Here is a 23,126-nt window from a genome sequence, read left to right on the forward strand (position 1 = left end):
CCAGTAAGCATTTGTTGAATAAACCTTGAAAGCAGAAGTACCTTGCCAGAAACAAAGTAGGAACATCTGCTTCTTGGTGGTTGGGACGATGTGAGAATGGGTGCAGGTAAATGAAGCACTGGAATTAGCTGCTGGTCTTATCTGGTGAGCAGAGGGAAATCAGGACTGATGAAGTATGGCCGGCCGGGCCTTGACAGTGGGCTCACAGGCAGCAAGGATGCGGTGGAAGGTTTGAGTCAGGACTGAAGCCATCAGCTTGATGGCCCCAAGAAGGATGGAGAAAAGTAGTGGAAAGATAAAGCAAACGAAGCCTGTGGAAGCTGGTGCAGTTTTAGGGTCCGAGGCTGAAACTGACTTCCACCTGCCCACTCATCCCGGCTAATCCCCCCGGGGCTGCATCCTGGTCTGCAAAGCCAGTCTGGTGAGGACCAGGCTCAACTCCGAAACCTCATGGCACTTAACACTTTCACGTGTGCTTTTGGACAATCTACCTATTTTGAAGACTCCCCAAGAAGCATGTTGCATGCCTTAATTAACTTCAGCGAAACCACTAAATGTTTGGTTGCTGAGGCTCAATTACTACTATTATTTTTAAAGATTCTGAGAAAGAGAGAGAGACCATGAGCAAGAGGAAGGGCAGAGGGACAACCAGATTTCCCACTGAGCCACCACGACCCCCTGGGCTCAATTATTCTGATTAAAATAGTAACCAGGAATGTTACTCAAGAGCTGAGCCTGTTTCCTCATCAGTACAATGACACCACTCTGACCAGCACTCCTGTTCTGCGTCAGGCTCAGATGAGATATTTATAGAAAGCTTAGTATAATACCAGGTAGGGTAATTACCTCAAACCATCAGGAATACAATGCTATTCCCTTATAAAAAGTTTACATATCCTAAGCATTCTGTAGCTGATTTATGACACACTGCCTTGAGGGTGCCGGCTTAAGACTCTGTCACCAGCCCAAACCAAGCTTGAAGACAATTTACAAACCAGTCATCACCACCCAGTGGGACACCCATCAGAATCTTCTGGGGCAGTCTCCTTCGTAAGCTGCACACCCACCCCAACCTTCAAAGACCGTCGTGCCCTCCTTCCCTTTACGAGTGATTGGTCTCTCTACGGGCAGGAGCTGAGTCGGGCACATGGCCAGCGGGCAGCCCTGCCTGTGCAAACAGACCTCTCAGGGGGACCTCTGTTAGGTGCCTCAGAAAACTGACAACCATCCCCGGCAAAGGAGCATGTCAGGTGGTTCCAAGAACAGAAACATCTAGGACATTCACCCTCTAACAGGAGTATGAAATGAGTAACAAACGAAGGAGCCCAAACACAGCCATATCTCACCTTCCCTCTCCCAGGAGCTACTGGGGGAAGAGAGGCTGCCAGTCCCAGTGCAGCACATGATAAAGGTAAGAGACTAAATAATTATACTTTATTCCACCGTCACACTTCAGACAGCACGAATCAGATCAGCATTCCACTACGCATCCAAAACCCTTCCAGGCTCAGTGGAACGACAAACTCCGGCTTCCCGTCACCATCTGGTTTAAGTTTCTTCCTCTGAAAGACAGAAACGTTAGAGAAATGAGCCATGTCACGCTGGGGAAGTGCTTGTGATTTTCCCCACTGCGTTCCGGATCGTCACGGGGCTGCGAGGGACTTCCTGCAGTCACCAGCGGGCGAATGAAGCAGGAAAGAGGCCCCGCCCCGGCCCCATGTAACCAGCCCGGCCCCGCCCCGTGTAACCGGCCCGGCCCGGCCCGTGTAACCAGCCCAGAGCATCTTTCCTCCCCCAGACCACTGGCTAACCATTCCGCTGCCTGTCCCTCCATGCTTCTTTCCCACCCTGGCCTCCAGGAGGCCCCTCTCCCCCGGCACCCCTCATGGGATCTGAAGGCTCTGGAAGCAGCTCCGGGCGCCGGAGGGCAGGCTGCTGCAGAGTCTAGTCTCCGGGAGCGCTCAGCTGGTCCCGCGTCAGGGCTCCAGAGAACAGCGGCCGCGGAGCTCGGTCCCTAGCTAGCCTAACAGCCCCGCCTGGACTTCAGAAGGAGGCCTGCCACACACCTTCCTCCTCCTCCTCCTCCTCCTCTTCATCCTCATCATCCTCATCGGAGCTGAACGTGCCGTCGGGCAGGCTGTAGACGCGGATGACCTGCTTGTTGGGGTCCTTGAGGATGAGGTACTTGCCCTCCTCCAGCTTCATGCAGATGTCGATGACGCAGCGCAGGATGCCCCAGGCGTTCTCCACGCTCAGGTTGATCTGGCTGGCGAACTCATTGGGCTTGAACTGCTGGGTGCCCAGGATGACGTGGCGCGAGGAGTCCTTCACGTGGTACCGGGACACGTACCTAGCGGAGGAGAGGGGCGACCGTGGTGGGGACGGGCCGCACAGGGGCACAGCCACACCTGGGGCCCCGAGTTCTCCCCCAGGGACAGCGGCGAGGCCCGCTCTGCCCGTGGACCACCCCTCGCAGCCGGTGAATTCCCGGCGCCCGCGCGAACCTCACCCCAGCTTGAGATACTCGGAGCCGGCCAGCAAGGCGCAGCACGTCCACCGGGCCAGCTTGTAGCTGTTGTTCTTCAGCTCAGTGGCGATGACGGCACCTCGCTGCGAGTCCAGCTTCTGACGCCAGTCAACGCCGTTGCAGTGCTGCGGGAGGCAAGCCGGGCCCAGGCGTGAAGGGGGGCCCCTACTGGGGCCTGGGACCTCCTCCGGCAGAGAAGGGACTCCTTTGTGGGCTCGGCTCGGAAGCGGGGAGTCCGCAGGTAAATCACAGGCAGAGACACGGCCCCTGGGCGCCCGGCAAACCCCTATCCCTCTTGTCTAGACCAGGACCCACGCGTGCACAGTGACACAGGGACCGTATGAATGGCAGCGGCAAGTGTTCACTGTGTGCAGTGTGGGAAGGGAGGGCTCCCTGGAGGGAAGGCGATGGCTCCCCCGGGGAGGACGCTGACGGAGGCTGGAGGTGGCATGACAGGAGAGGTACAGAGGGAAGGACAGGCTGCAGGTCGGGTCAGCCCTGGGTGGGGGTGGAGGAGGCCAGAGTCTGACCTTGTGTATATGCATGGGCAAACAAAGAGATCGTCTGCTCCAACCACCTTGTGCACAGATGTGGGAACTTGGGACCCAAAGTGAAGTGACTGGCTGAAGGTCATGTGGCAGAGATTCTCAGATTGTCTTGGTTCATGGCAACCAGAGGCCTCCCAAAATACTAGTCCTTTAAGTAATCAGGCCCAAACCGTTCAGGAATAGGACTTAGATACGATTCCCTCAAGACCACTCTTGCGAGTTTGCTGTGGCATTTTGAGAGTCTCTCCACATAGCTGTGCTGCGCCGTGGGAGCAGTGTTTTGGACAATGAGTTGGCAGAGATCAAGTGAGTGGGGGGGGAGGAGGGCACGGAGAAGGTCAGCTAGACCAGCAAGTGCACAGTAACAGGCACGATCAACAGCATCCTGAAGTGGGCGATGACGGCAGAACCGAGGGAGAAGACGGACCGCAGATCGGAGAAGCCCAAGCAGATCTGAGGAACCACGGTTACAGTTCAAGATTGAGGCTTGGGGTAGGCACAATTCTACTAAGTCATTGGGAGATGACTCCCGACGGCTCCGACCCTTGTGTGGGGGGAAACCGTGCCGATGAGGAAAGGTCATGCCCATGGTTAGGCACCTTCTATGTCAAGGGCATTCTGCGCATGTAACTAAGGTCCCTTAAGATAGGGAGACCACGTGGGTGCAAGCCAGACACAGAGAAGTCAAGTCAGAGGCTGGACGCACGAGAACAATCTGCTGAGCTGTTGCTTTTCTGAAGACAGAGGGAACCCTTGGGCAAGGGATGTGGGGGACCTCGAGGAGCCGAGAAGCCCCAGCGGACAGCTGGTATGAGAATGGGGCACTCAACCCACAACGGCAAGGAACTCTGAATTCTACTAACTAGAATGAGCCTGGATGTTTCTTCCAGAACCTTCAGATTCATTTCGAGCCTTTGTTGCGGAGCAAGAGAAAATGAACACAGAGCTCTATGGAGAAGTAACTGTGGCATAGAGAGCTGTGGAGGGACCGACCTGAAAGGCGGCTCCACTGGAAGTCAGAAAGGAGGGGAGAAAGCAAGAGAAGGACTGAAAAACGTGCAAGGCTGGAGTCCGGGAGCACCACAGAGGGCAAAGCCACATGGTGACAGTGACGCTGAATGCTATCAGGTGGACCGGCGGAAAGACTGAGAAGAGGCCACTGGCCCCAGAGCCGAGTTCGCAGCAGGGCTTCTGGTGCGCTCCTTCATCAGGTGGCAGAGGCCAAGGCTGCCTGGGGAGTGGGAACCAGCAGCAGTAAATGCGGGTCCCGGAGTCTCTAATGAAGGCAGAGCACAACGGCCCACAGACTCCGTCTCAGACGCTGTTCAATGTGCGCCTGAGCTGTCCTTGCCGTGGAGGACCCTTTGTTGGGTACAGCGGCGCCCTGGAGCACTGCCCCCCAGCAGCCGAGTCAGAAACCCGGGCAGCTTCAGAGAGGGGCACAGCCCAACGATCCTGCAGCACCAGCAGGAGAGGGAAGCAGAAAGAGGAGAGATGAAGGAAGCCCATTTCTTTCAAGAGGCCTCCTGAAGAGCCAAATCTTCGCTGATCTGAGAATCTCGAAGTTCAAGAAGGGAAGGAGTTAGAAGAAGAAATCAGAAGGTTGGAGGAAAGGTTGTGGCTGCTCTAAGCGAAAGAACAGATCAAAAAAAAGAGCTCCGGGGCTTACAGGACACCTGCCAACCCGGATGATGAGAGATCAAAACCAGACGCTCGCAGAGAGAAGCCCACAGGAGGGCAGAGCGGAACAGAGAGGGACAAAGTCCTGTGAGAACATCACTACTCCTGGTTCCTGCATGCCTCCTGCGTGCCATACGAGCAGAAAAGTTCTAGCCTTAGCCACATTCTACACAGGCACGATCTCTTTCTCAATGAGGAACTAAGGGGAGGAAAAACTCAGAAGACAAAAAAAAAAAAAAAAAGAAAAAAATCTTGGTAGCTGTGTAAGTGACGCACAGGGACACAAGACCAAGGCTCACAAAGGCTAGCCAGGGACAGCAGGGCCCACAGGAACCACAGACAGGGTGACCAAGCATGCCTCACCCTGGAATCCCACTCGTTGAGGGTCTTGATGTTGATGAAGGACACTTCCCCATTGGCTCCAGTCATGACGCCATCATGCTCACAACGGACAATAAGGTCGATGTCGTCTCCAAGCTTCCACCTGCGGTACCTGCAGCGAACAAGGAGCTTGCTCAGCCACTGAGACCCCGGCTTTCAGAGAGCCCACCCCCCCGGGTGGCTGACATACCGGTAGGCAACTGAGGCAACTTCATTCTTGTCCATGTCATCCTCCACGAATGGGTTTGGGTTGGGGAAGTTGTATCTTTCCTTCCCCTGCCAAGAGACAGAGGTGTCAGCAGACAGTGAGCACTCGCGGCCGAGCCCATTGGCCAGACCCTGCGCTCGGCTTAGTTACAGGCATGGCCGGCCCCCTGCAGCCCTCCAGGGTGGGGTGGGTGCCGTTTACCCTTCCCGACCTTGAGCAGGAACGAACCCGGAGAGATCCCAAATGCTTGCACGGGCCGCCTGGGTGCTTCATGTGTCTGAATTAGCAGCCACACCCCCTCCCATTTCATTTTTCTAGAGTGCACGCCACCACCTGGCATACACAGGTTTATTCGTTTACTGTCTTTCCTCCTTCATTAGAGTGAAGCCTCCTGACGGTAGGAACTTAGCTCACTGCTAGATCTCCAGCACCTGAACGATGTGTTTGTATCAAACCGAGTGTCTGTCAAAGAGCTGAAAGGATCCCTATAGCCTGTCTGGCCAAGACAAGTGTTCCTAGGACTCCAGCCTCACAGAGAACGTCCCGCACACCACAGAGCTCTGAAGTGCTCAGTCTAGGATTCAGTCAGGCAGCCTGACCTCAAAGCCCCAGTGTGGGCTCCTCTGTGACAGACAGGGACCCCATCTGCCCCGCTCAGTCCCACCACCCCAGAGCCCACCACCAAGCAGATGTTCTGGAAACTGAAGCCCAGAGGCTCTCACCGCCTCACCATTCTCAAGCACTGCTGGGAAAAGTTGTGGTTGATGTAGGTCGCTTCCATGGCCAAGTTGCGTGGCGAATTGAAGGAATTGCCTTCATCTTGCGGGGGCTCGTTGGCAGTCTCACTCACTGTCAGGAGGTCTGCAAAAGCGGCGGTGTGGTCACCCACCCACGAAACTGAGTTGTTAACGTGCCTGGCACTATGGGGAGGGGCACAGGACCGTCCTTCAAGGAACCACCACCTGCCAAGCCAGCTCTCCCAAGGGGGGAGGGGAGGGGGGGTGAGCAGAGGGGAGGAGAGGGGAACGCTGCTGGGTAACCACATCTTCTCTAATGTTAAATTCAAGAAACCAATCCCGTTTCAATCTTTTTGGATTCAAGAGAATGTCTGATTTTGTTAGCTTTTTGACTAAAAAAAGACCCTAAGCCTCAGGTATGGAATTGTATCATTCCGCCTTGCTGCTATCATGCTTTAGTGACCTGGTTTCCCTTCAGGGCCTGCGTATTCGTGTTTGTGTGGTATCGAACACATGCCCGTGTAGTTTTCCCTTCATAAATACACTGAAGTATGCCTTCGGCTCAGGTCATGATCCCCGGGTCCTGGGACCCAGCCCCGTGTCAGACACCCTGCTCAGCGGGAAGCCTGCTTCTCCCTCTCCCTCCCCCTGCTTGTGTTCCCTCTCTTGCTGTGTCTCTGTCAAGTAAATAAATAAAATCTTTGAAAAAAAGATACGCTGAAGTAAAGAAAAAAAGACCTTAACTTGAAGAAAAATATGAAGTAAACGTCAAATGTGGTACGGAGCACTGGCAGAAGTCAGGAAAGTGCCACCCCTACATTCCAAAGAAGTAACGTTTGGAAGCTCGGTACTGGGGCTTCGAGGAGGTGCTTGGCCTTGGCTGTCAGTGCTGTGGGGAGACAGACTGTTTCCCGCCCATTCTCTAGAACCAGGGACTTGCTCTGAACCAACATGACAGCCAACACCTTTGTGCTGCTCCCAAACAGGCTTCCTACCAAAGTCGGAGTTGTCCCTCTTGTCAAAGAAGAGCTTGGAGCCGACTCTCTGGACGACGATGTCCCAGGAGTACACGGAGCGCGTACAGCCCATCAGCGTGGCGAGGATGGCGTCCGTGGCGAACACGTTCCCCTGGGTTTTCGCCAGCTGCAAAGAGGACAGGGGAGAAAGAGGTGAGGATACTCTCAGATCTAACTGGCCCTCTGCAGGGAGCTCTCACGCCCTCACATCCAAGTACACACCCCGCTAGCGGGTGGAGGGGGTAGTCCACAAGCTCCCGCAGGCAGGCGTGTTTCCGCCCCCCCCCCCGCCCCCGCTACGAGGGACCGCAGCTCATTGAGCATGCGCCACATTCCAGGATGGCATGTCGTGATGCTCTCGCCTCACCCCAGTGGCTTGTGTTAAGCACACTCCGCCCCGCTTCCCAGGTGAGGAATGGAGGGCTCAGGCAGGCGGCGTGAGGAAGGGTGGCAGGGCTGGGGTTCGGGTCCGACTCCACTTAAAGCCCGTGTCACGGCATAGCCCGCAGGGTGGCCATGTCTCAGCGGCCCCTGCCCCATCTGGGAGTATCAGAGTCGGAGGGGGTTCCGAGGCCTGGGAATCCACGCGGACGCCCGCGGGTCCCACCTTTCGGATGACAGGGTCGTCTGTGGTGGTGACGGTGTGGAAGATGCGCTTGATGCTCCGCAGTGGCTTCTCGCTCCTCGTGGTGATGCGGTCGAAGGCTTTGTCGTAGTACTCCAGGGCCCCGCAGCACTCGCTGAGGCCGGCGGCCAGGAGATGAGGGAAACGGCACCATCAGCTTTTTGTCTTTCTTTTTAAAAAGCCACAGAGCGGTGCCTGCGTGGCTCGGCCGGCTGAGCGCCTGACTCTTCATTTCGGCTCAGGCCAGGCTCTCAGCGCGGTGAGACGAGGCCCCACAGCAGGCTCTGTGCCTGGAGGGGACTCGGAGTCTGCCTGACATTCTCTCCCTCTCCCCCGGCCCCTTCCTCTGCTTATGTGTTCGCTTTCTCTTTCTAAGAAATAAATCAATCTTTAGGAAAAAAAAAAAAGAAAGAAAGAAAGAAAAAAAAAGAAAAAAGCTGTGCAAGCCAAAGTCTTATCCAGAAATCCCACCTATAAAAGGAGAGAGGGTTTCTCTGTTGGGAACGGGAGAGACAAGCTCCCAGAGTTCACACAGGTCCCTGTCTGCTAAGCTCTAGATATGGCTCCACAGAACAGCGTGAACACAACTGACTGACGCAGACTCCCCACTTTAATGATGGGGAGACTAAGGCCAAGACAGGGACACAGGCAGTTACGGAGGCATCTGGGCATGCAGGTTCCTGGCCTGGCGCTCTGGCCCCCACTGACTGACTTCTATCTACCACTCGAGGGAAACAGCTCTTTGTGACATCAGGAGAAGCTCTGCCTCTGATGAACTTCGGTCTTTCTCTTCCTGCCAAAAGAGCCACACAACTCGCTGGTCCACACACACACGCACGTGGCAGGAGGTGGCAGAAGACACGACTTACATGTCCTGTGGCTCCGACACTTCCAAGTAGCGCATCTTCATCAACTGAGGAAAGTCCATCTCTTCCTTCACCTCCCAGTCACTTCGGACTTCCACCGAAGAGTCTCGGGGTTTCTGTGCAGAACCAGTGGAGGGAGAATGGCAGCCAGCATGTAACAGAAGGAGAAGACAGGTTAACAACGTGGAGGGCTCTTAGTCAGTAAATCCCTCCGGAGCCTGTGCCACGCGCCGGCCGCTTTCTGAGACAGCACCCCGACTCCGGGCTCTGCAGTCTAGAAGAGGACCGAAGGAGGCAAGAGGTCAAAAACAAACAGGAATTTTCCTCCTAGGTGATGTCGGCACCCAGGGCACACCAGCTCTTTCACACGTATAGAAGTTCTAGTAGCTTCTGTCTCACGGGATGTCAGCCCAGCAGGCATCGCAACCCACGAAACTGAACTGCTGCCGCCGGAGCCGTCTCCTGCTCGCGCGCCTCCCGCCCTCACGGCGTCTCCACGAGCACCCGCGCACGAACGTTTACAGCAGCACTTCCCCACCAGCAGCAAGCGGAACCCACCCAGACGTCCGTGTCCCAGGGAACGGGTAACGAAACGTGGTACACTCGTACCACAGACTCGGCAATAAGGAGGCCCTGGATGAACCTGAAAACGTGCTCCGTGGAAGGAGCCAGACACAAAGGCCCGCGCGTCACAGGAGTCTCTGTATAGGAAATGTCTGCAAGAGGCAAACCCAGAGACAGAAAGGACTGGTAGTAGCCGAGGGCTGTGGAGAGAGAGCAAAGGCTGGCTGCTGAAGGGCATGGGGTTCTTTTCAGAATGACGAGACTGTTCTGGAACTGGCTGCAGGCCCGCATCCGTGAATATACCAAGAACCTCCGAACTGTACACTTGAAATGGGTGGACTGCATAGTGCGTGAAGATTCCAATAAAGCAGTTATAAAACCAAATAAGCAGACAAAACTGAATTTCTAGATAGAACTCTGGTGTGGATACACTACCTGTGACTTCTGGTCCCACTTCTGCCTCACTCCGAATTGTTTCTGGAATTTTTTCTGCAGTCGTATGCGCTCTCTAGAAAGACAAGAAGACTCTGCTTTTGGTGCAGATCTTTAAATCAGCGGGTTTTTGAAGGGCAGAAGCTGCCACCCTCTTCTGCTAACCTGCAACACTGTCACTGACTTCTTGAAACCAAGAAAACAGGGGCTTTGTGAAAAAGAGCAGAGCACGAGTGTACACACGAGTGCTAGAAGAAGTACACTGCCCCCAACACTGGCCACTAGCAGCCCTACCTGGGCAGGGCTGCTGGCCGATGTGGCTCCCAGGGCCCCGTGTGAAGGAGGCCCTGGGCTCGGGCCGCAGCAGAACTGACCAAGGGAAGCACCAGAGCTTTTCTTACCTGCCCTCATTTCCTACCAGTGCACGGCCACTGCCAAGTACTCTCCTGCCCTGCTACCTGCCAACGATGGCCCTCGGAGAACGAGGGCAAGCTCAAACAGTGGCTTTGCTGGTGTCAGGAAGGTTTTTATTTTTGTCTGCAATGCTGGGGAAGACAACTGTCCTCCTGCTCTGGCCCAGTGATTTCAGAGTACGCTTGGCCCTGGAAGGGTGAGGACAGGAAACCTCACCTCTCTTTCTGCTTGGCGCTCTTAGGCAGGGTCTGCAGGTTGAACTGCAACATGTTCCGTCGATCTTTGTCTCTGCGGAGGTTCCGCTGGGAAGTAAGAAAAAAACACCCGTGTTAAAATCCTGGGGAGCGGGACGCCTGGGTGGCTCAGTTGGTTAAGCAGCTGCCTTCGGCTCAGGTCATGATCCCAGCGTCCTGGGATCGAGTCCCGCATCAGGCTCCTTGCTTGGCGGGGAGCCTGCTTCTCCCTCTGCCTCTGCCTGCCATTCTGTCTGCCTGTGCTCGCTCTCTCTCTGACAAATAAATAAATAAAATCTTAAATAAAAAAAAAAATAAATAAAATCCTGGGGATCTGAGGGACAAGAGGCAAGGCTTCATGGGAGAGCTTTTCCTGGCATTCGCATGGACACACAGTCACGTATTTTTTATTGAAGTAGGTTTATGGGCTTTTATTGGAGTTGCAGTTTGGCTCTTTATGTAGTAAGACACAGCCCAACTGGACCATCTACTTAATAAAGCCTGCACACGGTGGTTAAATGAGGCAACAGGCGCCTTTTTAGCTGATACAAGCGCCCCCCTTGGCACAGAGGTACGGTGTCCTAGCCGACGGCAAAAAGCCAAACCACTGAAACCTGTCCCTGGACCCAGTAAGTTTACTTCAGCACGATGTACCAATGGTCAGCTACTTGGAAGTCACTGGAAGACCCATGAAAACGCGCTTTCATCACTACACACAAGGTAGCATTTTCAGCAGGTGGCCGCCAGTGGTAATGGCCCCAAGACGGTCGGATTGCTGGTTTCTGGCCTACCTGGGCAAATCGCATCCGATTCCGCTGGTAGGCGGTCTTCTGGGTGCGTGCTGTGTCCACCAGCTGGAAACTAGTTTCGTCCTCCTCGTGGAAATAAGCATATTGACTTCCACCACCGAACTGAGAGGAGTACTTATCTGCAGGCAAAGGCAGGGATGTGTAACAGCTGCTACTGTTACTTTACACACATGCTGGTCTAGAGCCCTCCTATTCAAACTGTGCCCTCTGGACCCTTAGCAGAGGTGTGTGCTGACGGACTCATCCCACAACCACCAAATCAGAATCAGAGTTTTAAGATCCCCAGGTGATTCATGTGCACATTCAAGTCTGAACAGCTCTGATCTAAAGACCTTTCTAAGTCAAGACAGAGTCTGAGGATGTCAAGCCCATTTCATGCCCTGCCTTGGTCTGTAAGAAGAGGAGTCCACCTTTACTCTCCCAGAAGGGGCAGACATGGGGCGTGCGCTATGCAAACAGCAAACACCTGCACCACCTGGTGCTCGAGGCAGACACGTCTAACAGGTCATGTTACACTTTACTGTTGACCTTGGCCTCAGATAATCGTCACTTGGTGTTACAAGCAGCCCCTTCCAGCAATCTCAGCTGGCACAGAAAAACCACCACCACTACCACCACCCATTTACTGGATCGAAATCTTAATATGTGGAGTCCTCTGACTGGCCTCACAGGTTCAGTAAATCCTAGGCACTGCAGTACAAAATGGGAATGAGTTCAAAGGATATGTAAAAAGGTTCATGGCTCCCTGAAAGTGGGAGGGAAAAAAAATCCCACTATAACAGATTGAATCTCTTTAATGAGCAGTCCAAGTTTTGGGGTCATTAAAAAAAAAAAGTGGATACTGCCTACAGTTCAGACAGCCCTAAAAACTATGAATTATCATCATCATCATTTTGTTCCTGTTCTAGAATGCTTTTGGATGGAGGTTACTAGAAAAAGTAACAATCCTCCCAAGGCTCTGGTCTGGGCAGTCCGTTGAACACTTACTCGTGTACCTCTTATCTTGGTATGTGGCACCCGTCCAGTCTGCAACCTGTGAGAGCAGCAGCACAAGAGAGAGCACACAGGTCAGTTAGACACGTTTCTGTGGACCCAGAAACCCCTGTAAGTGAAGACGCCATCTGGGAATAATGTAAGACAGACTGGGGATCGTAAGGCCTTTAAGTGCCTAGCTCTGTTAGGACTACTGTTAAGTACCCAGGCGTTACAGCCTTCCCCAGCTGGTGTCCCCCTAAGGAACACAGGAGTTTCGCTTTGGAGAGAACAAACCCGGAATGGGGTAACGGAGGGCCGTAGCCACAGCTTAAAAGATTCACTCTCACCAACAGGCAAGTACCTTTCCTAGCCGATCTCCTTTGCTGAACGGTTGGTAGGGCATATCCCGAAACTGCTCGGGCACGGCACAGGGACCCCAGCCGGAGGGGTTGTCCTGGATCACGGGGGTCATGAACTTCGCCATCTTCTAAAACCTTAAAAATACAAATAATGTGAGTAGCTTCATGAAGAAAGGCCTCTGAGTACAAGCAGGCTTCCGCTGTGGGAAGCTAAGACATAATGATAAAATCTGAAAGGCAACACACAAAATGGAACACTCAGCTATTGAGCTGCTACTAACTGAATTTGTTTTCTCGTAGATAATATCGTGAATACTTAAAACGCAGAAGACCACCAACAAAACTGATCTACCATACTGCACCGATTCTCTGACACCCACTTTCCCCACTATAATGTCTTTGAAATGAGGTTGCACCTTATGCTTGATCGGCTCTCTTATCCTAATTGGCAGTTTGTCCTTCTTGGTGCTACATAACGTATGGATGCTTCTTTAATTCAGTAGTGTCTCAGCTTTGATGGAACGTAGTACCCTTTCTCCAGTGTAATAACCATGTTCTAGTTCTCAGAAACACCTTCACCAAGTCATACAATCCATAGCTTCTCTAAGACTCAGTCTTTTCATCTGTTAAATGAATAAGACCCTGGTTAAATTCACGGCATGAAGTCATTGCTAAAGACTGGGTAGTTACACATATGAAAATGTTTCCACTGTAAAATGCCACACAATTACATCTGGGACTTGCAAAAAATGCATTTAACACAGGGTGCTGAAAAAAAGAAGTCCGTAAGTATAGCCTGATGTGTAACCCCTCTTTCTTGGTTCTTCTGATTTTCTGTCATCAATGCAAATCCTTATGCAGAACAAGGGGACACAGAGCCAAGCAAAAAGCCTGTCAGAAAGCTGAGGTTACCATAAGCCCTAGGTCGTAAGTGTCCATACGTCCCATGTTTGTAGATGTTTACGAGTACCAGTTATTGTTCTTGGTGTCTACCCTGCATAAACCCAGTAAATGCCCCGAACAATCCTGAGGTAGCTTCGAGTATCATCCCCCCTCTTCACATCACAACACTGAAGCACAGAGAAGCTAAGAAATTGTTCAAATTTGCAATGCTAGTTGATGAAAAAATCGGAACCAAAGCAGTCTGGCTGGAATCTGCGCTCTGGTCATGCTATAGCTCCTCTCAAATAGATCTTCACCTGACGGTTCCTATCAAAAACCTATGCACTTGGGGCACCTGGGTGGCTCAGTGGGTTAAAGCCTCTGCCTTTGGCTCAGGTCATGATCCCAGGGTCCTGGGATCGTGGCCCATGTCAGGCTCTCTGCTCAGCAGGGAGCCTGCTTCCCCCCCCCCCCCCCGCCCTGCCTACTTCTGTTCTGTCAAATAAATAAATAAAATCTAAAAAACAAAACAAAACAAAAACCTATGCACTGATCATTGTAATCCTCAGGTGCGTTCCTAGACGAAAATCCGTTGCACAAATATTTCCGGAGCAATCAAAGTGCACAGCACAGTGATCACAGGAAGCTCTCCACAGTGTCCCACGATGGGGAGACTGAGGCTTCCTGCAGAAGTGAACCGGGGTGACAGCAACAGGGAACGTACCAGCGGGCTTCATGCTCCGACTCTAAACTTAAGATAAACCACGGGAAGAGGACCGAGAAGGGATGGCAGCTTCAAGACCAGTCTCGTTACAATGACTATTTATCGAGCCCCTACAGAGTGTCAGACACCGTGCTACGTGACTTAACAGCACTAACTCCCCCACACCCCACATTTCAGAGATTAAACACCCGCAGCTCGGCCAGTTAAGCTGCTGATCTGGCCGCTGTTTCAAAACAGCAGATTTCCAGGGTTGTCTGCCCTAAGTCCAGCATTCTTCCCATTATGTTACAGCTCGGCAGCCGCCCGAGAAGAAACGGGGTTGTATCCCTACCCAGTAACCCAGTTAAACAATATTTCAAAAAGGTGTAAGAAAAAAAAAAAAATCCAGTTGTTCCGCGACAGTTCAAGAGGGAAACAGACCCAAGGCTTGGCATGCATTTCTCCAGCGGGTGGGAGGAATTCGCCCGACTTCAACGCATACACCATGAGCAGAATGGAACCAGAAGCAGAAACAGCCGGTCAGTCGCATGGGAGTGACAGCTGCACCCTCGGCAGCGGAGGCACCCCCCGGGGCACTCAGAAGGCGCCCTGTGGCTGGCAGGCCGCGGCGCTGTGTAGGTTATCACAGCCACTCCAGACCGGATGCCATCATTCCAGAGGGGAGACAGTTTCAGATCAGAGATCAAACCTAAGCCACCACAGCCTTCCACTTCACAGAAAAGGGAAGAAAACCTTCGGACTGTGAACTCCTCACGTTAGGCTCAAACACTGCTCAGCCTGGAACCCCCCAAATACCTCCTTCACAGACATTCTGGGAGCCTCTAGCTACTTTGAAGACCCTGAGACCCAACGGGGTGAACAGGTATTATCAAAGTCCCTCAACCCGTGGCCGCAAAGCGAAGCCTAAGGCCAGGGGACCTCACCCACAAGGCCGTGAGCCGCATCCCTAAGTGTGTCCGGCCTGGGGTCCCCGAAGGTGGATTCTGCCCCGCCCAGCGGAGGGCCAGAGGCGGCCACAGACGTACGGGAGGTCTCTTCCGGGAGGCCTCCGAAGGCCGGGCCTAGCCCAAGCCGGCTCCAGAGATCCACGGAACCCTAGGGAACATTCCACTCACCTGTAAAGGCCTCTGCCCGGCCCGGATGGCGAGAGATGGTCCAGGCCGGAGACCGCGCACCCGGCTACCCTCCAAGGAACAGGGGAAAAGGAAGAAAGATGCGCGCGCACCGGCCGGCGCCGTAAACACAATCGGCGTTGTCGTAAACTGCTCTCTAGCTTCCTCCGGAATCAACGGCAGAACGCACGAGCCGTAAAGCGACGGCACACCCGGAAATTCGTCACTATTCTTTGAGAGGTGTACACACGGTTTCCGAGGAGCTAAAAGGCCGGGGGTGTGTTTACAGTTACGTCACGGGCGCATCCGGCGACGCCCCCAGAGGGCGTCCCGAATTTTTGAAACGTGGCGGCGGTGCACTGGAAGCTGGAGGCGGGGAGCGGTGACGGCCTCTCCCGGTCCCGTAGCGGTTCACGGGTATCGCTTCGGCCCTTCTGTATTGCAGAGTGACCGGGGCTCCGGCCTGCACTGGCCAGTGGTGTGGCTCGGGTCTCACAGCTGGGGGAAGGTCGAGGGTCCGGGGCAGAGGTTATGGTTACCATTCCTCCGCCCCTCCCCTGCCCCGCTCTCCCGCCCCTTCTTTTAGTTTTGGGAACTGAGGCCGGGAGGGCTGGGGTATCCCGAGTAGCACGGCTGCTAGTGTAGGGGTAGCCGCCAGGATTCAAACCATACTTCACGGTTCTCAAGCCTTGTCCTACGACGACGATTTCTGGAGCGCTAATGTGTAGAATGGAGACTCCGGGTCTGACTTCCATTGATCGTTATTCAGCGACGGCTAGGCTGGAGGCCGGGAATCTGCTTGTTAGGTAGCGATTGTGATTCTGATGTGGCGGCTGGGGAACCACTTTGCTACAAAGGACAACGGTGCTGTCCTTTCCTCAATTCTTGGCCTCTGGAATTTGTCCTTGAATCATATTCGGGAATTTCAAAACATTGAAAGATAATCTGAGGATGTGTTTTTATTCAAACTTGACGTTCTTTTCTATCTGGTCTGCTGGGATTCCTTATCAGTCTCCCAGCCTGACTGACTCCTTTATTGGAAAATACATCTGTTAGATCTGATATCTGCTCGCCTCTGCCACTTGCTAGCTGTGTAGGCTTCACATCTCTGGGTCTGTTTCCTTATCTGTAAATTGGAGATGATTAATAATTGGGCACTATGAGGATAAGAATAAATTCATGTGAAAATAGTAATTCCACTTACCAGTTGTGTGAACTTTGACAGGTTATTTGATCATTATCAAGCTATTTATTCATCTGTGAAATGAAAATGTTAATGGGGGGGGCGCTTGGGTGGCTCAGTGGGTTAGCCTTCCTGTCAGGTCATGATCTCAGGGTCCTGGGATCCAACCTCATGTGCTCCCTGCTCAGCGGGGAGTCTGCTTCTCTCTTTCCCTCTGCAGCTCCCCCTGCTTATGCTCCCTCTCCCTGTCAAATAAATAAATAAATAAATAAGATCTTTATTTAAAAAAAATTTTAATAAGTGCATTTGTTTCCATAAATTTTCTCCCAACCTGCTCATGTTCCTAATTTTTGCTGATGGCACTTGGTTAATGGTGCCCAGTATAAAACCTTGTAGTCATCATTAATAGTTCCTTTTCCCTTTCCCTTTCCCACCAAATTTCCACATTAAGTCCTTTATCCAATGCTCTTTGCTCTACTTTCAAAATACGTCTTTTTTTCTTTTTTTTTTTTTAAAGATCTTATTTATTTATTCATCAGAGAGAGGGAGAGAGAGCACAGGCAGGGGGAGTAGCAGGCAGAGTGGGAAGCAGATTCCTTGAAGAGCAAGGACCCTCTTGGGACTCGATCCCACCTGAGCTGAAGGCAGGCACTTAAACAACTGAGTCACCGCGCAGGCATCCCAACTTTCAAAATGCATCTTTTTTTTTTTTTTTTTTTTTTTAAGATTTGTTTATTTGACAGAGAGAGACACAGCGAGAGAGGGAACACAAGCAGGGGGAGTGGGAGAGGGAGAAGCAGGCTTCCCCTCGAGCAGGGAGCTGGATGCCAGGCTTGATCCCAGGATCCTGGGATCATGATCTGAGCCGAAGGCAGATACTTAACGAGCTACCCAGGTGCCCCTCAAAATACATCTTGAATGCTACCACTTTCCCCACCATATCCAGCCTCCTATTTAGACTTCCAGTGTCCACTCTTGCTTCTCTGGGGTTCCTGCCCTAGTGGTACCCAAGGCAATCAGTTCACAGTTTTCTAGCAGCTTCCTACTATGTGCTTAGAGTGAAACATGAATGTCTTCTGTGGCCTGTCTGGTCCCTGGCTATCTTTCATCTTTATAGCCTCCCCCCCCCCTTTTTTTTTAAAATTTATTTGAGAGAGAGAGAGCGTGCAAGCACAGCAGGGGTGGGGGCAGAGGGAGAGGGAGAAAGAATCTGAAGCAGACTCCCCGCTGAGTGTGGATTCCCTACATGGGGCTCGATATCATGACCATGAGATCACGACCTGAGTTGAAACCAAGAGGCAGATGCTTAACCAACCCTACAGCCCCAGCGCCTGTATACCCTACCTTTCTCTACTCACTGTGCTGTAGCTACCTTGGTCTTTTTTCTATGCTTCAAGTACATCAACTTCACACCTAGCTCAGCAGGGCCTCTGTACTTGCCCGGCCTTCTGCACAGAACACTCTTTCCCAGGTTTAATCATGAGTGTCTTGGTCTCATCATTTATGCCTCTATTCCAAGAGTTATCTCCTCCATGAGATCTCTGACCACTGTTCCTAAAAAGCCTGCTCCTCCCACATCCCTCTTCGCCCCTTACCCTGCTTTGTTTCCTTCCTAGTTCTCATCGCACTCTGAAATATTTTTGTTTCCTTGTTTGGGTTCTGTCTCTATCTCTAGACTATAAACTCCGTAAGAGTAGACACTTTGTTTTTCTCACCTAGAGCAGTGCCAGTAATACATATTTACTGAATTGTTGAATGAAGGTGTGAGGCTTTTAAGGGAATTGAATGAGAAAATAAATTTAGCCCATTATCCTGGGCACATAAATAAGCACTCGACTAACGTTAGTGTAATTAAGATCAATATTAATTGTGATATGTTCCAAAATGTAAGGGGAGATGTATTTTTGCTCAAGGGCTTAGATCATGTCTTCTTTTTTTTTTTGCTGTGGGTTCACAGCCCATCTGCTTCCGTCTCTCCCTTGTGTCAGAGTTTAATCATCTTTCCCATATTTTGGCCCAGACGTCTCCCCAGATGGAGAAGGATTTGGAGTGTCCTGTCTCATTCTCAGTAGCAGGTCCCTGGCCTTGGGTGGGAGATCTTGCCTTCACTCCTTCTCTCAACCGAGACCCCTGCTGCCTCTCTCTATCTAGCCCACTGTCCACGTGCAGCTGGGATGACCCTCCTTGACATTAAATCGAAGTGGACCCGCCTCCCGTCTTCCCTCCTCAAGACGGTTTAGTAGCTTACCTCTAGCCTGGGGACAAAATCCTGCACTCTGTTCTGTGGCCTGCAGATTTCGAAATGGCCGTTTATCACTGGCAGCATTCTCTTTCTGGGTCATACCCAGGCTCATCACTGCCCAGAGACCTCTTTACCTGCAGTCCTCCGGTGCCCAGAATGCATCTCCCCTAGATCTTCAGGCACTCGTGTCCTCATCAAGCAGACATTTCCTCACCACCCCTCCGAGGAGCCCGGCACCGTGCTTTTTCTGTACCACGGGCTTGGCACTCTGGGGATTTACATGAGCTCGTTTAATTCTCACCACAGCTATGTGAGGTCGAGCCTACTAGCCTTCCCATTTTCCAGATGGAGCTATGGAGGAGTGCTCTAGGCTGAGCAGCGCATAGAGAAACCAGGGTCTCGAACTCATGATACCACCTGGCTCCTGCTTCTTTTGCTTTGCTGTTAGTGTTTTACTGGGTCACTAACTTTTGTCTCGTAAACAATTATTTGTTTAGTTTTTTTATCTCCTTAGGAAAAATGGAAGCCTCACGAGAGGTGGGTCATACTTGTCTCATTCGGTGATCTCTGCGGACAGATCCTTTCCTCCTCTTGGCCCCGCACAGGGCCTGGTGCACAGAGCATGCCCAGGAAACGCCTAATGAATCCGGGGCCTCTGGATCCTGCTTTTATTTATTTTATTTTAAATATTTTATTTATTTGACAGAGAGAGAGGGAGAGAGAGAGTGAGAGACTGCAAGAGGGAATATAAGCAGGGGAAGTGGGTGAAGGAGAAGCAGGCTTCCCTCCGAGCAGGGAGCCTGATGCGGGGCTCGATCCCAGGACCTTGGGATCATGACCTGAGCCCAAGGCAGACAGACGCTTAATGACTGAGCCACCCAGGCGCCCTTGGATCCTGCTTTTAGAGGCAATAAAATAAAAACCTTAACATTCCTGCCAGAAAATGTAGGTTTTTAGGGCAGATCCCCATTTCTCGAAAGGTTTCACAGCGTCTTCCCATGGTGGAGAGACACAAACCCTGCCTTTGGGTGACTGAGCGCCCCATTTTTCGTCATTAGCAACAGTGGCTCACAGTAGCATTGCAATTGAAAAGTGACACGGTCCTTAATTTATTTTGAACCTCATGATGACCATAGTTTAATACAAATTCTACAGTTGATAGGATGAGGCTCAGAGAGGTACAGTCACGAGCACAAGGTCACACAGCCAGTGAGAGGCAAAGCTGGGATTTTATTTCCTCATCCCACAGACAAATTGCAGAGTACCTTCCATGTGCCTGGTAGAGGCTGGGTGTGGGATGCAGCAGGCGGCAGACTGAGTGAGGGGCTTGCTCTCAAGGAGGATACTTTAAATGGGGGCAGGTGTGTAGAGATGTGACCAGTAGGTAAAGATGCTGCACCAGGGCTCTGTGTTCAAGAATGGTCTGGCATGCAGTGCTTATGAGGGTGGAGTTCAGGGATGCCCCCCTGGGGACACTTGACACTTGACACTTGAGCAGAGACTGGAGGGTAAAAGGGAGCGAGCAGGGAAGAGCCTGGAGACGGCTTACATCCGCTTGGATGTCCCCAGTGCTGGAGAACTCATTCTCTGATGCCGCTCTATCCTCTATGGACTTCTTTTTGGTTAACATTTCCAGTTCCTTTTTAAAAAAAAATATTTTATTTATTATTTATTTGACAGAGATCACCAGTAGGCAGGGAGGCCAGCAGAGAGAGAGAGGAGGAAGCAGGCTCCCTGCTAAGCAGAGAGCCCGATGTGGGGCTCGATCCCAGGACCCTGGGATCATGACCCGAGCCTAAGGCAGAGGCTTTAACCCACTGGGCCACCCAGGCACCCCTCCAGTTCTTTTGTTTATTTCCTGGTGTCCCCTCTAGTGCCACTTGGTCCTCATTTCCCCATGCCTTCCGCTTTGCCAGAATTCTAACAAAACGGCCACTTCTGGAATCACTCTTTTCCCTTCCTCTGGGATCTCTGATTCCTGCTTGTTCTTCCCTCCTTTTGGGGACTTCTTAACTTCCTTCTCTACACCCCCCCCCCACATGAACCCATTCTCTCTCCTCTGACCTCTCTGGCACTATCCGGGCACCCTCATCTCTTTGGAGTCTGCTCAGTGCCCGGGTAGATGAGCTCCTTCCCAGCGGCTGGCTTGGGAATCTTCATTGAGCTTGACCGGCCCACATTCTTTCCAGTGCCCAGATTCCTCCATTCCTTCTTCCTCGGGGTCTCCTCCAAAGCTGTTGCCTCTGCTTGGAAGGCATCTCTGTTCTTTGGCGAGTTTTCAGCTCCTGGTCAAATGTCACTTCTTTGGGGACACCTTCCTTCCTGCTCCCTGTGCTCTCCCTTCTGAACACTTAGGGCAGTGGTAATTAAATGATTACGTGTGTACGTATTTGAGCTACGTGTCTCTTCCTTCACATGGAGCACCCTGAGAAGGTGGGGATAGGGCTTGTATTCCCAGTGGCTAGAACAGTGCTTGACATCAAATAAGGTGCCCAATTAGTATTGGTTGACTAAGTCAGTGGATTAAAGGGTCGGAACTGGTCTGTGATGATTCCTTCAGTGGGTATCACTGAGAGGCATCCCTTTGCAGCAGGACTCTGTGTATATAATGATGGATAGTGAGATCCTTGTCTTCAAATAGCTTCCGGTCCAGCTGAGTTAGTGACTGGCAAAGCGATTCCTAAACTGAAAAAGGGAGAGCCACAGGTGACCGGCAGATCCTCCCATAGACACCCCCTTGTGTCATGTCTAGAAGGGGGAGGCACCCTTATTCCTTTTTTCTGACCAGCCTCTTGTGCTAGTCTGTCCTGGCCTGTCCCTGCCCGGTAAGGCAAAGTCATTTGCTAATAGAAACCTCCAATACCTTCAAAAGGGAAGTAGCATTTTTGAGTGCTTATTATATGCCAGGCGATGGGTTCGTGCTTTGTATCATTAATCATCTCTTCGATTCTCCCTGAGAGCTTCCTGAGACAGGCATCCACCCTCGCATTGATGTGGTGGGGAGAAGCAAGCTCCGGCCCGTTGGGTCCTTGGCCCAGTGAGAATCAGCCGAGCCAGGATTTGAGAACACTTTTGTGGACTCAAAAGCTTCCATTCCTTACAGGGTGGTGGGGAAGGCCTTTCCTGAGGTTTGGAAGCTTCTCTTTCTCACTCCCCTCCTCTGTCTCTTGCCTCTGCCATCTCCAGTTTACTCAGACCCTTCCTATTTTGAATCTTGGTGGTAGCTCTGGAATTTTCCCATGGGAGGGGCTCAGTGACAGGAATCTGGTGGAAAGGGGAGGAGCCCTGGGCTTGTCTTGAAGCTGCGTTTGCTAGCAGATCCTTTCTTTTCCCTGAAGCCCATTTATTTGGGGGGAAGGCACTCTGGAGCTTGTGAGGGGGCTGTTCCTGAAGACATCCCTTGGCCGAGCATTCAGATAGAACAAAACGGGGACAAGGGGAAGGGACAAGAAAGCAAGCATCAATTCCTCGAGGGCTGCCTACACGTGAGGCGTCTCGTGTATTTGGATTATTCTAGACTGTGAGGTGAAGAGTTGTGAGATCTGTGGTGTGCTTGAGAGCTTGACTAGGCCATATCATTTACCGTCCATATGGGGCCCTTTTGAGAGACAAAGGAGTCCCTATCAAAAATTATACCAGACAAAAGGTATGCATTGGGACGGTTCCAGGCAAACTGGAAGTTTGGTGACCCTAGGCAGGAAGGAAGTGAAATGGCCCTGTGTTCTGGTTGTCTGCTGCTGTGTCACACAACACGCAGCTTAAAACAACAGTAACCCTCTCGTTATCTCTGTTGGTTTCTGCAAGTCAGGAGTTTGGGAAGGGGTTGGCTGGTTCTAGCCTGGGGTCTCCTACGCTGTATTAGGATGCGTGTGGAGCTGGAGTCACTGGGGGGTGGCTAGAACCTTCTCTTTCTCTTCGTCTCTGTTTAGTGTCGGGGTCTCCCATGTGGCAAGTCCATGCAGAGAGATGGGCTTTCTTTCTTTCTTTCTTTCTCTCTCTCTTTCTTTCTTTTTCTTTTTTTAAAGATTTTATTTATTTTACAGAGAGAGAGAGAGAGATCACAAGTAGGCAGAGAGGCAGGCAGAGAGAGAAGGGGAAGCAGGCTCCTCGCCGAGCAAAGAGCCCGATGTGGGGCTCGATCCCAGGACCCTGAGATCATGACCCAAGCTGAAGGCAGAGGCTTAACCCACTGAGCCACCCAGGCGCCCCGAGAGCTGGGCTTTCTCATGAAGTGGCAGCCTCAGGGCAGTCAGACCACGTACATGGGGCTGAAGATTTCTAGAGCAAAGCTCTGGCTAACGAGCCCAGTCTCAGATGTCAGGCAGCGTCGGTCCCGCTGGTTACCAGTGAGTCACAGGCCTGCCCAGAGCCGAGGCACAAGGTTCCGGAAGAACGTGTGGAATGATACCATTGGCACCATCTGAGGAACTTAAAATCCACCACTGATGTAAACTGGCCTTTTCTTTTTGTAAGATTTATGTATTTATTTTGGGAGAGAGAGAGAGTGCTCAGTGAGGAGGGGCAGGGGGAGAGGGCGAGACAGAGTCCCGAGCAGATTCCACATGGAATGCGGAGCCCAAAATGGGGCTCGATCCCATGACCCTGAGAT

General features: G+C 52.1%; 1 protein-coding gene across 1 annotated transcript; it reads right to left on the bottom strand.

Annotated features, from left to right (window-relative positions):
* Window positions 1–1,412: 1,412 nt before the first annotated feature.
* Window positions 1,413–15,250, bottom strand: EIF3D (eukaryotic translation initiation factor 3 subunit D). Its single transcript, XM_047742220.1, has 15 exons — window positions 15,096–15,250; window positions 12,377–12,509; window positions 12,028–12,073; window positions 11,023–11,159; window positions 10,215–10,300; window positions 9,588–9,660; window positions 8,592–8,704; window positions 7,705–7,837; window positions 7,077–7,224; window positions 6,075–6,205; window positions 5,327–5,412; window positions 5,119–5,248; window positions 2,510–2,652; window positions 2,067–2,350; window positions 1,413–1,562 (listed from the first exon to the last, which is right to left on the bottom strand). Exons 2-15 carry the CDS (start codon window positions 12,497–12,499, stop codon window positions 1,549–1,551), a joined length of 1,647 nt encoding a protein of 548 aa, XP_047598176.1. The 5' UTR covers window positions 12,500–12,509; window positions 15,096–15,250; the 3' UTR covers window positions 1,413–1,548.
* Window positions 15,251–23,126: the final 7,876 nt, after the last annotated feature.

The sequence above is a fragment of the Lutra lutra genome, chromosome 8 (genome assembly GCF_902655055.1).
Source record: "Lutra lutra chromosome 8, mLutLut1.2, whole genome shotgun sequence".
Lineage (NCBI taxonomy): Eukaryota > Metazoa > Chordata > Mammalia > Carnivora > Mustelidae > Lutra > Lutra lutra.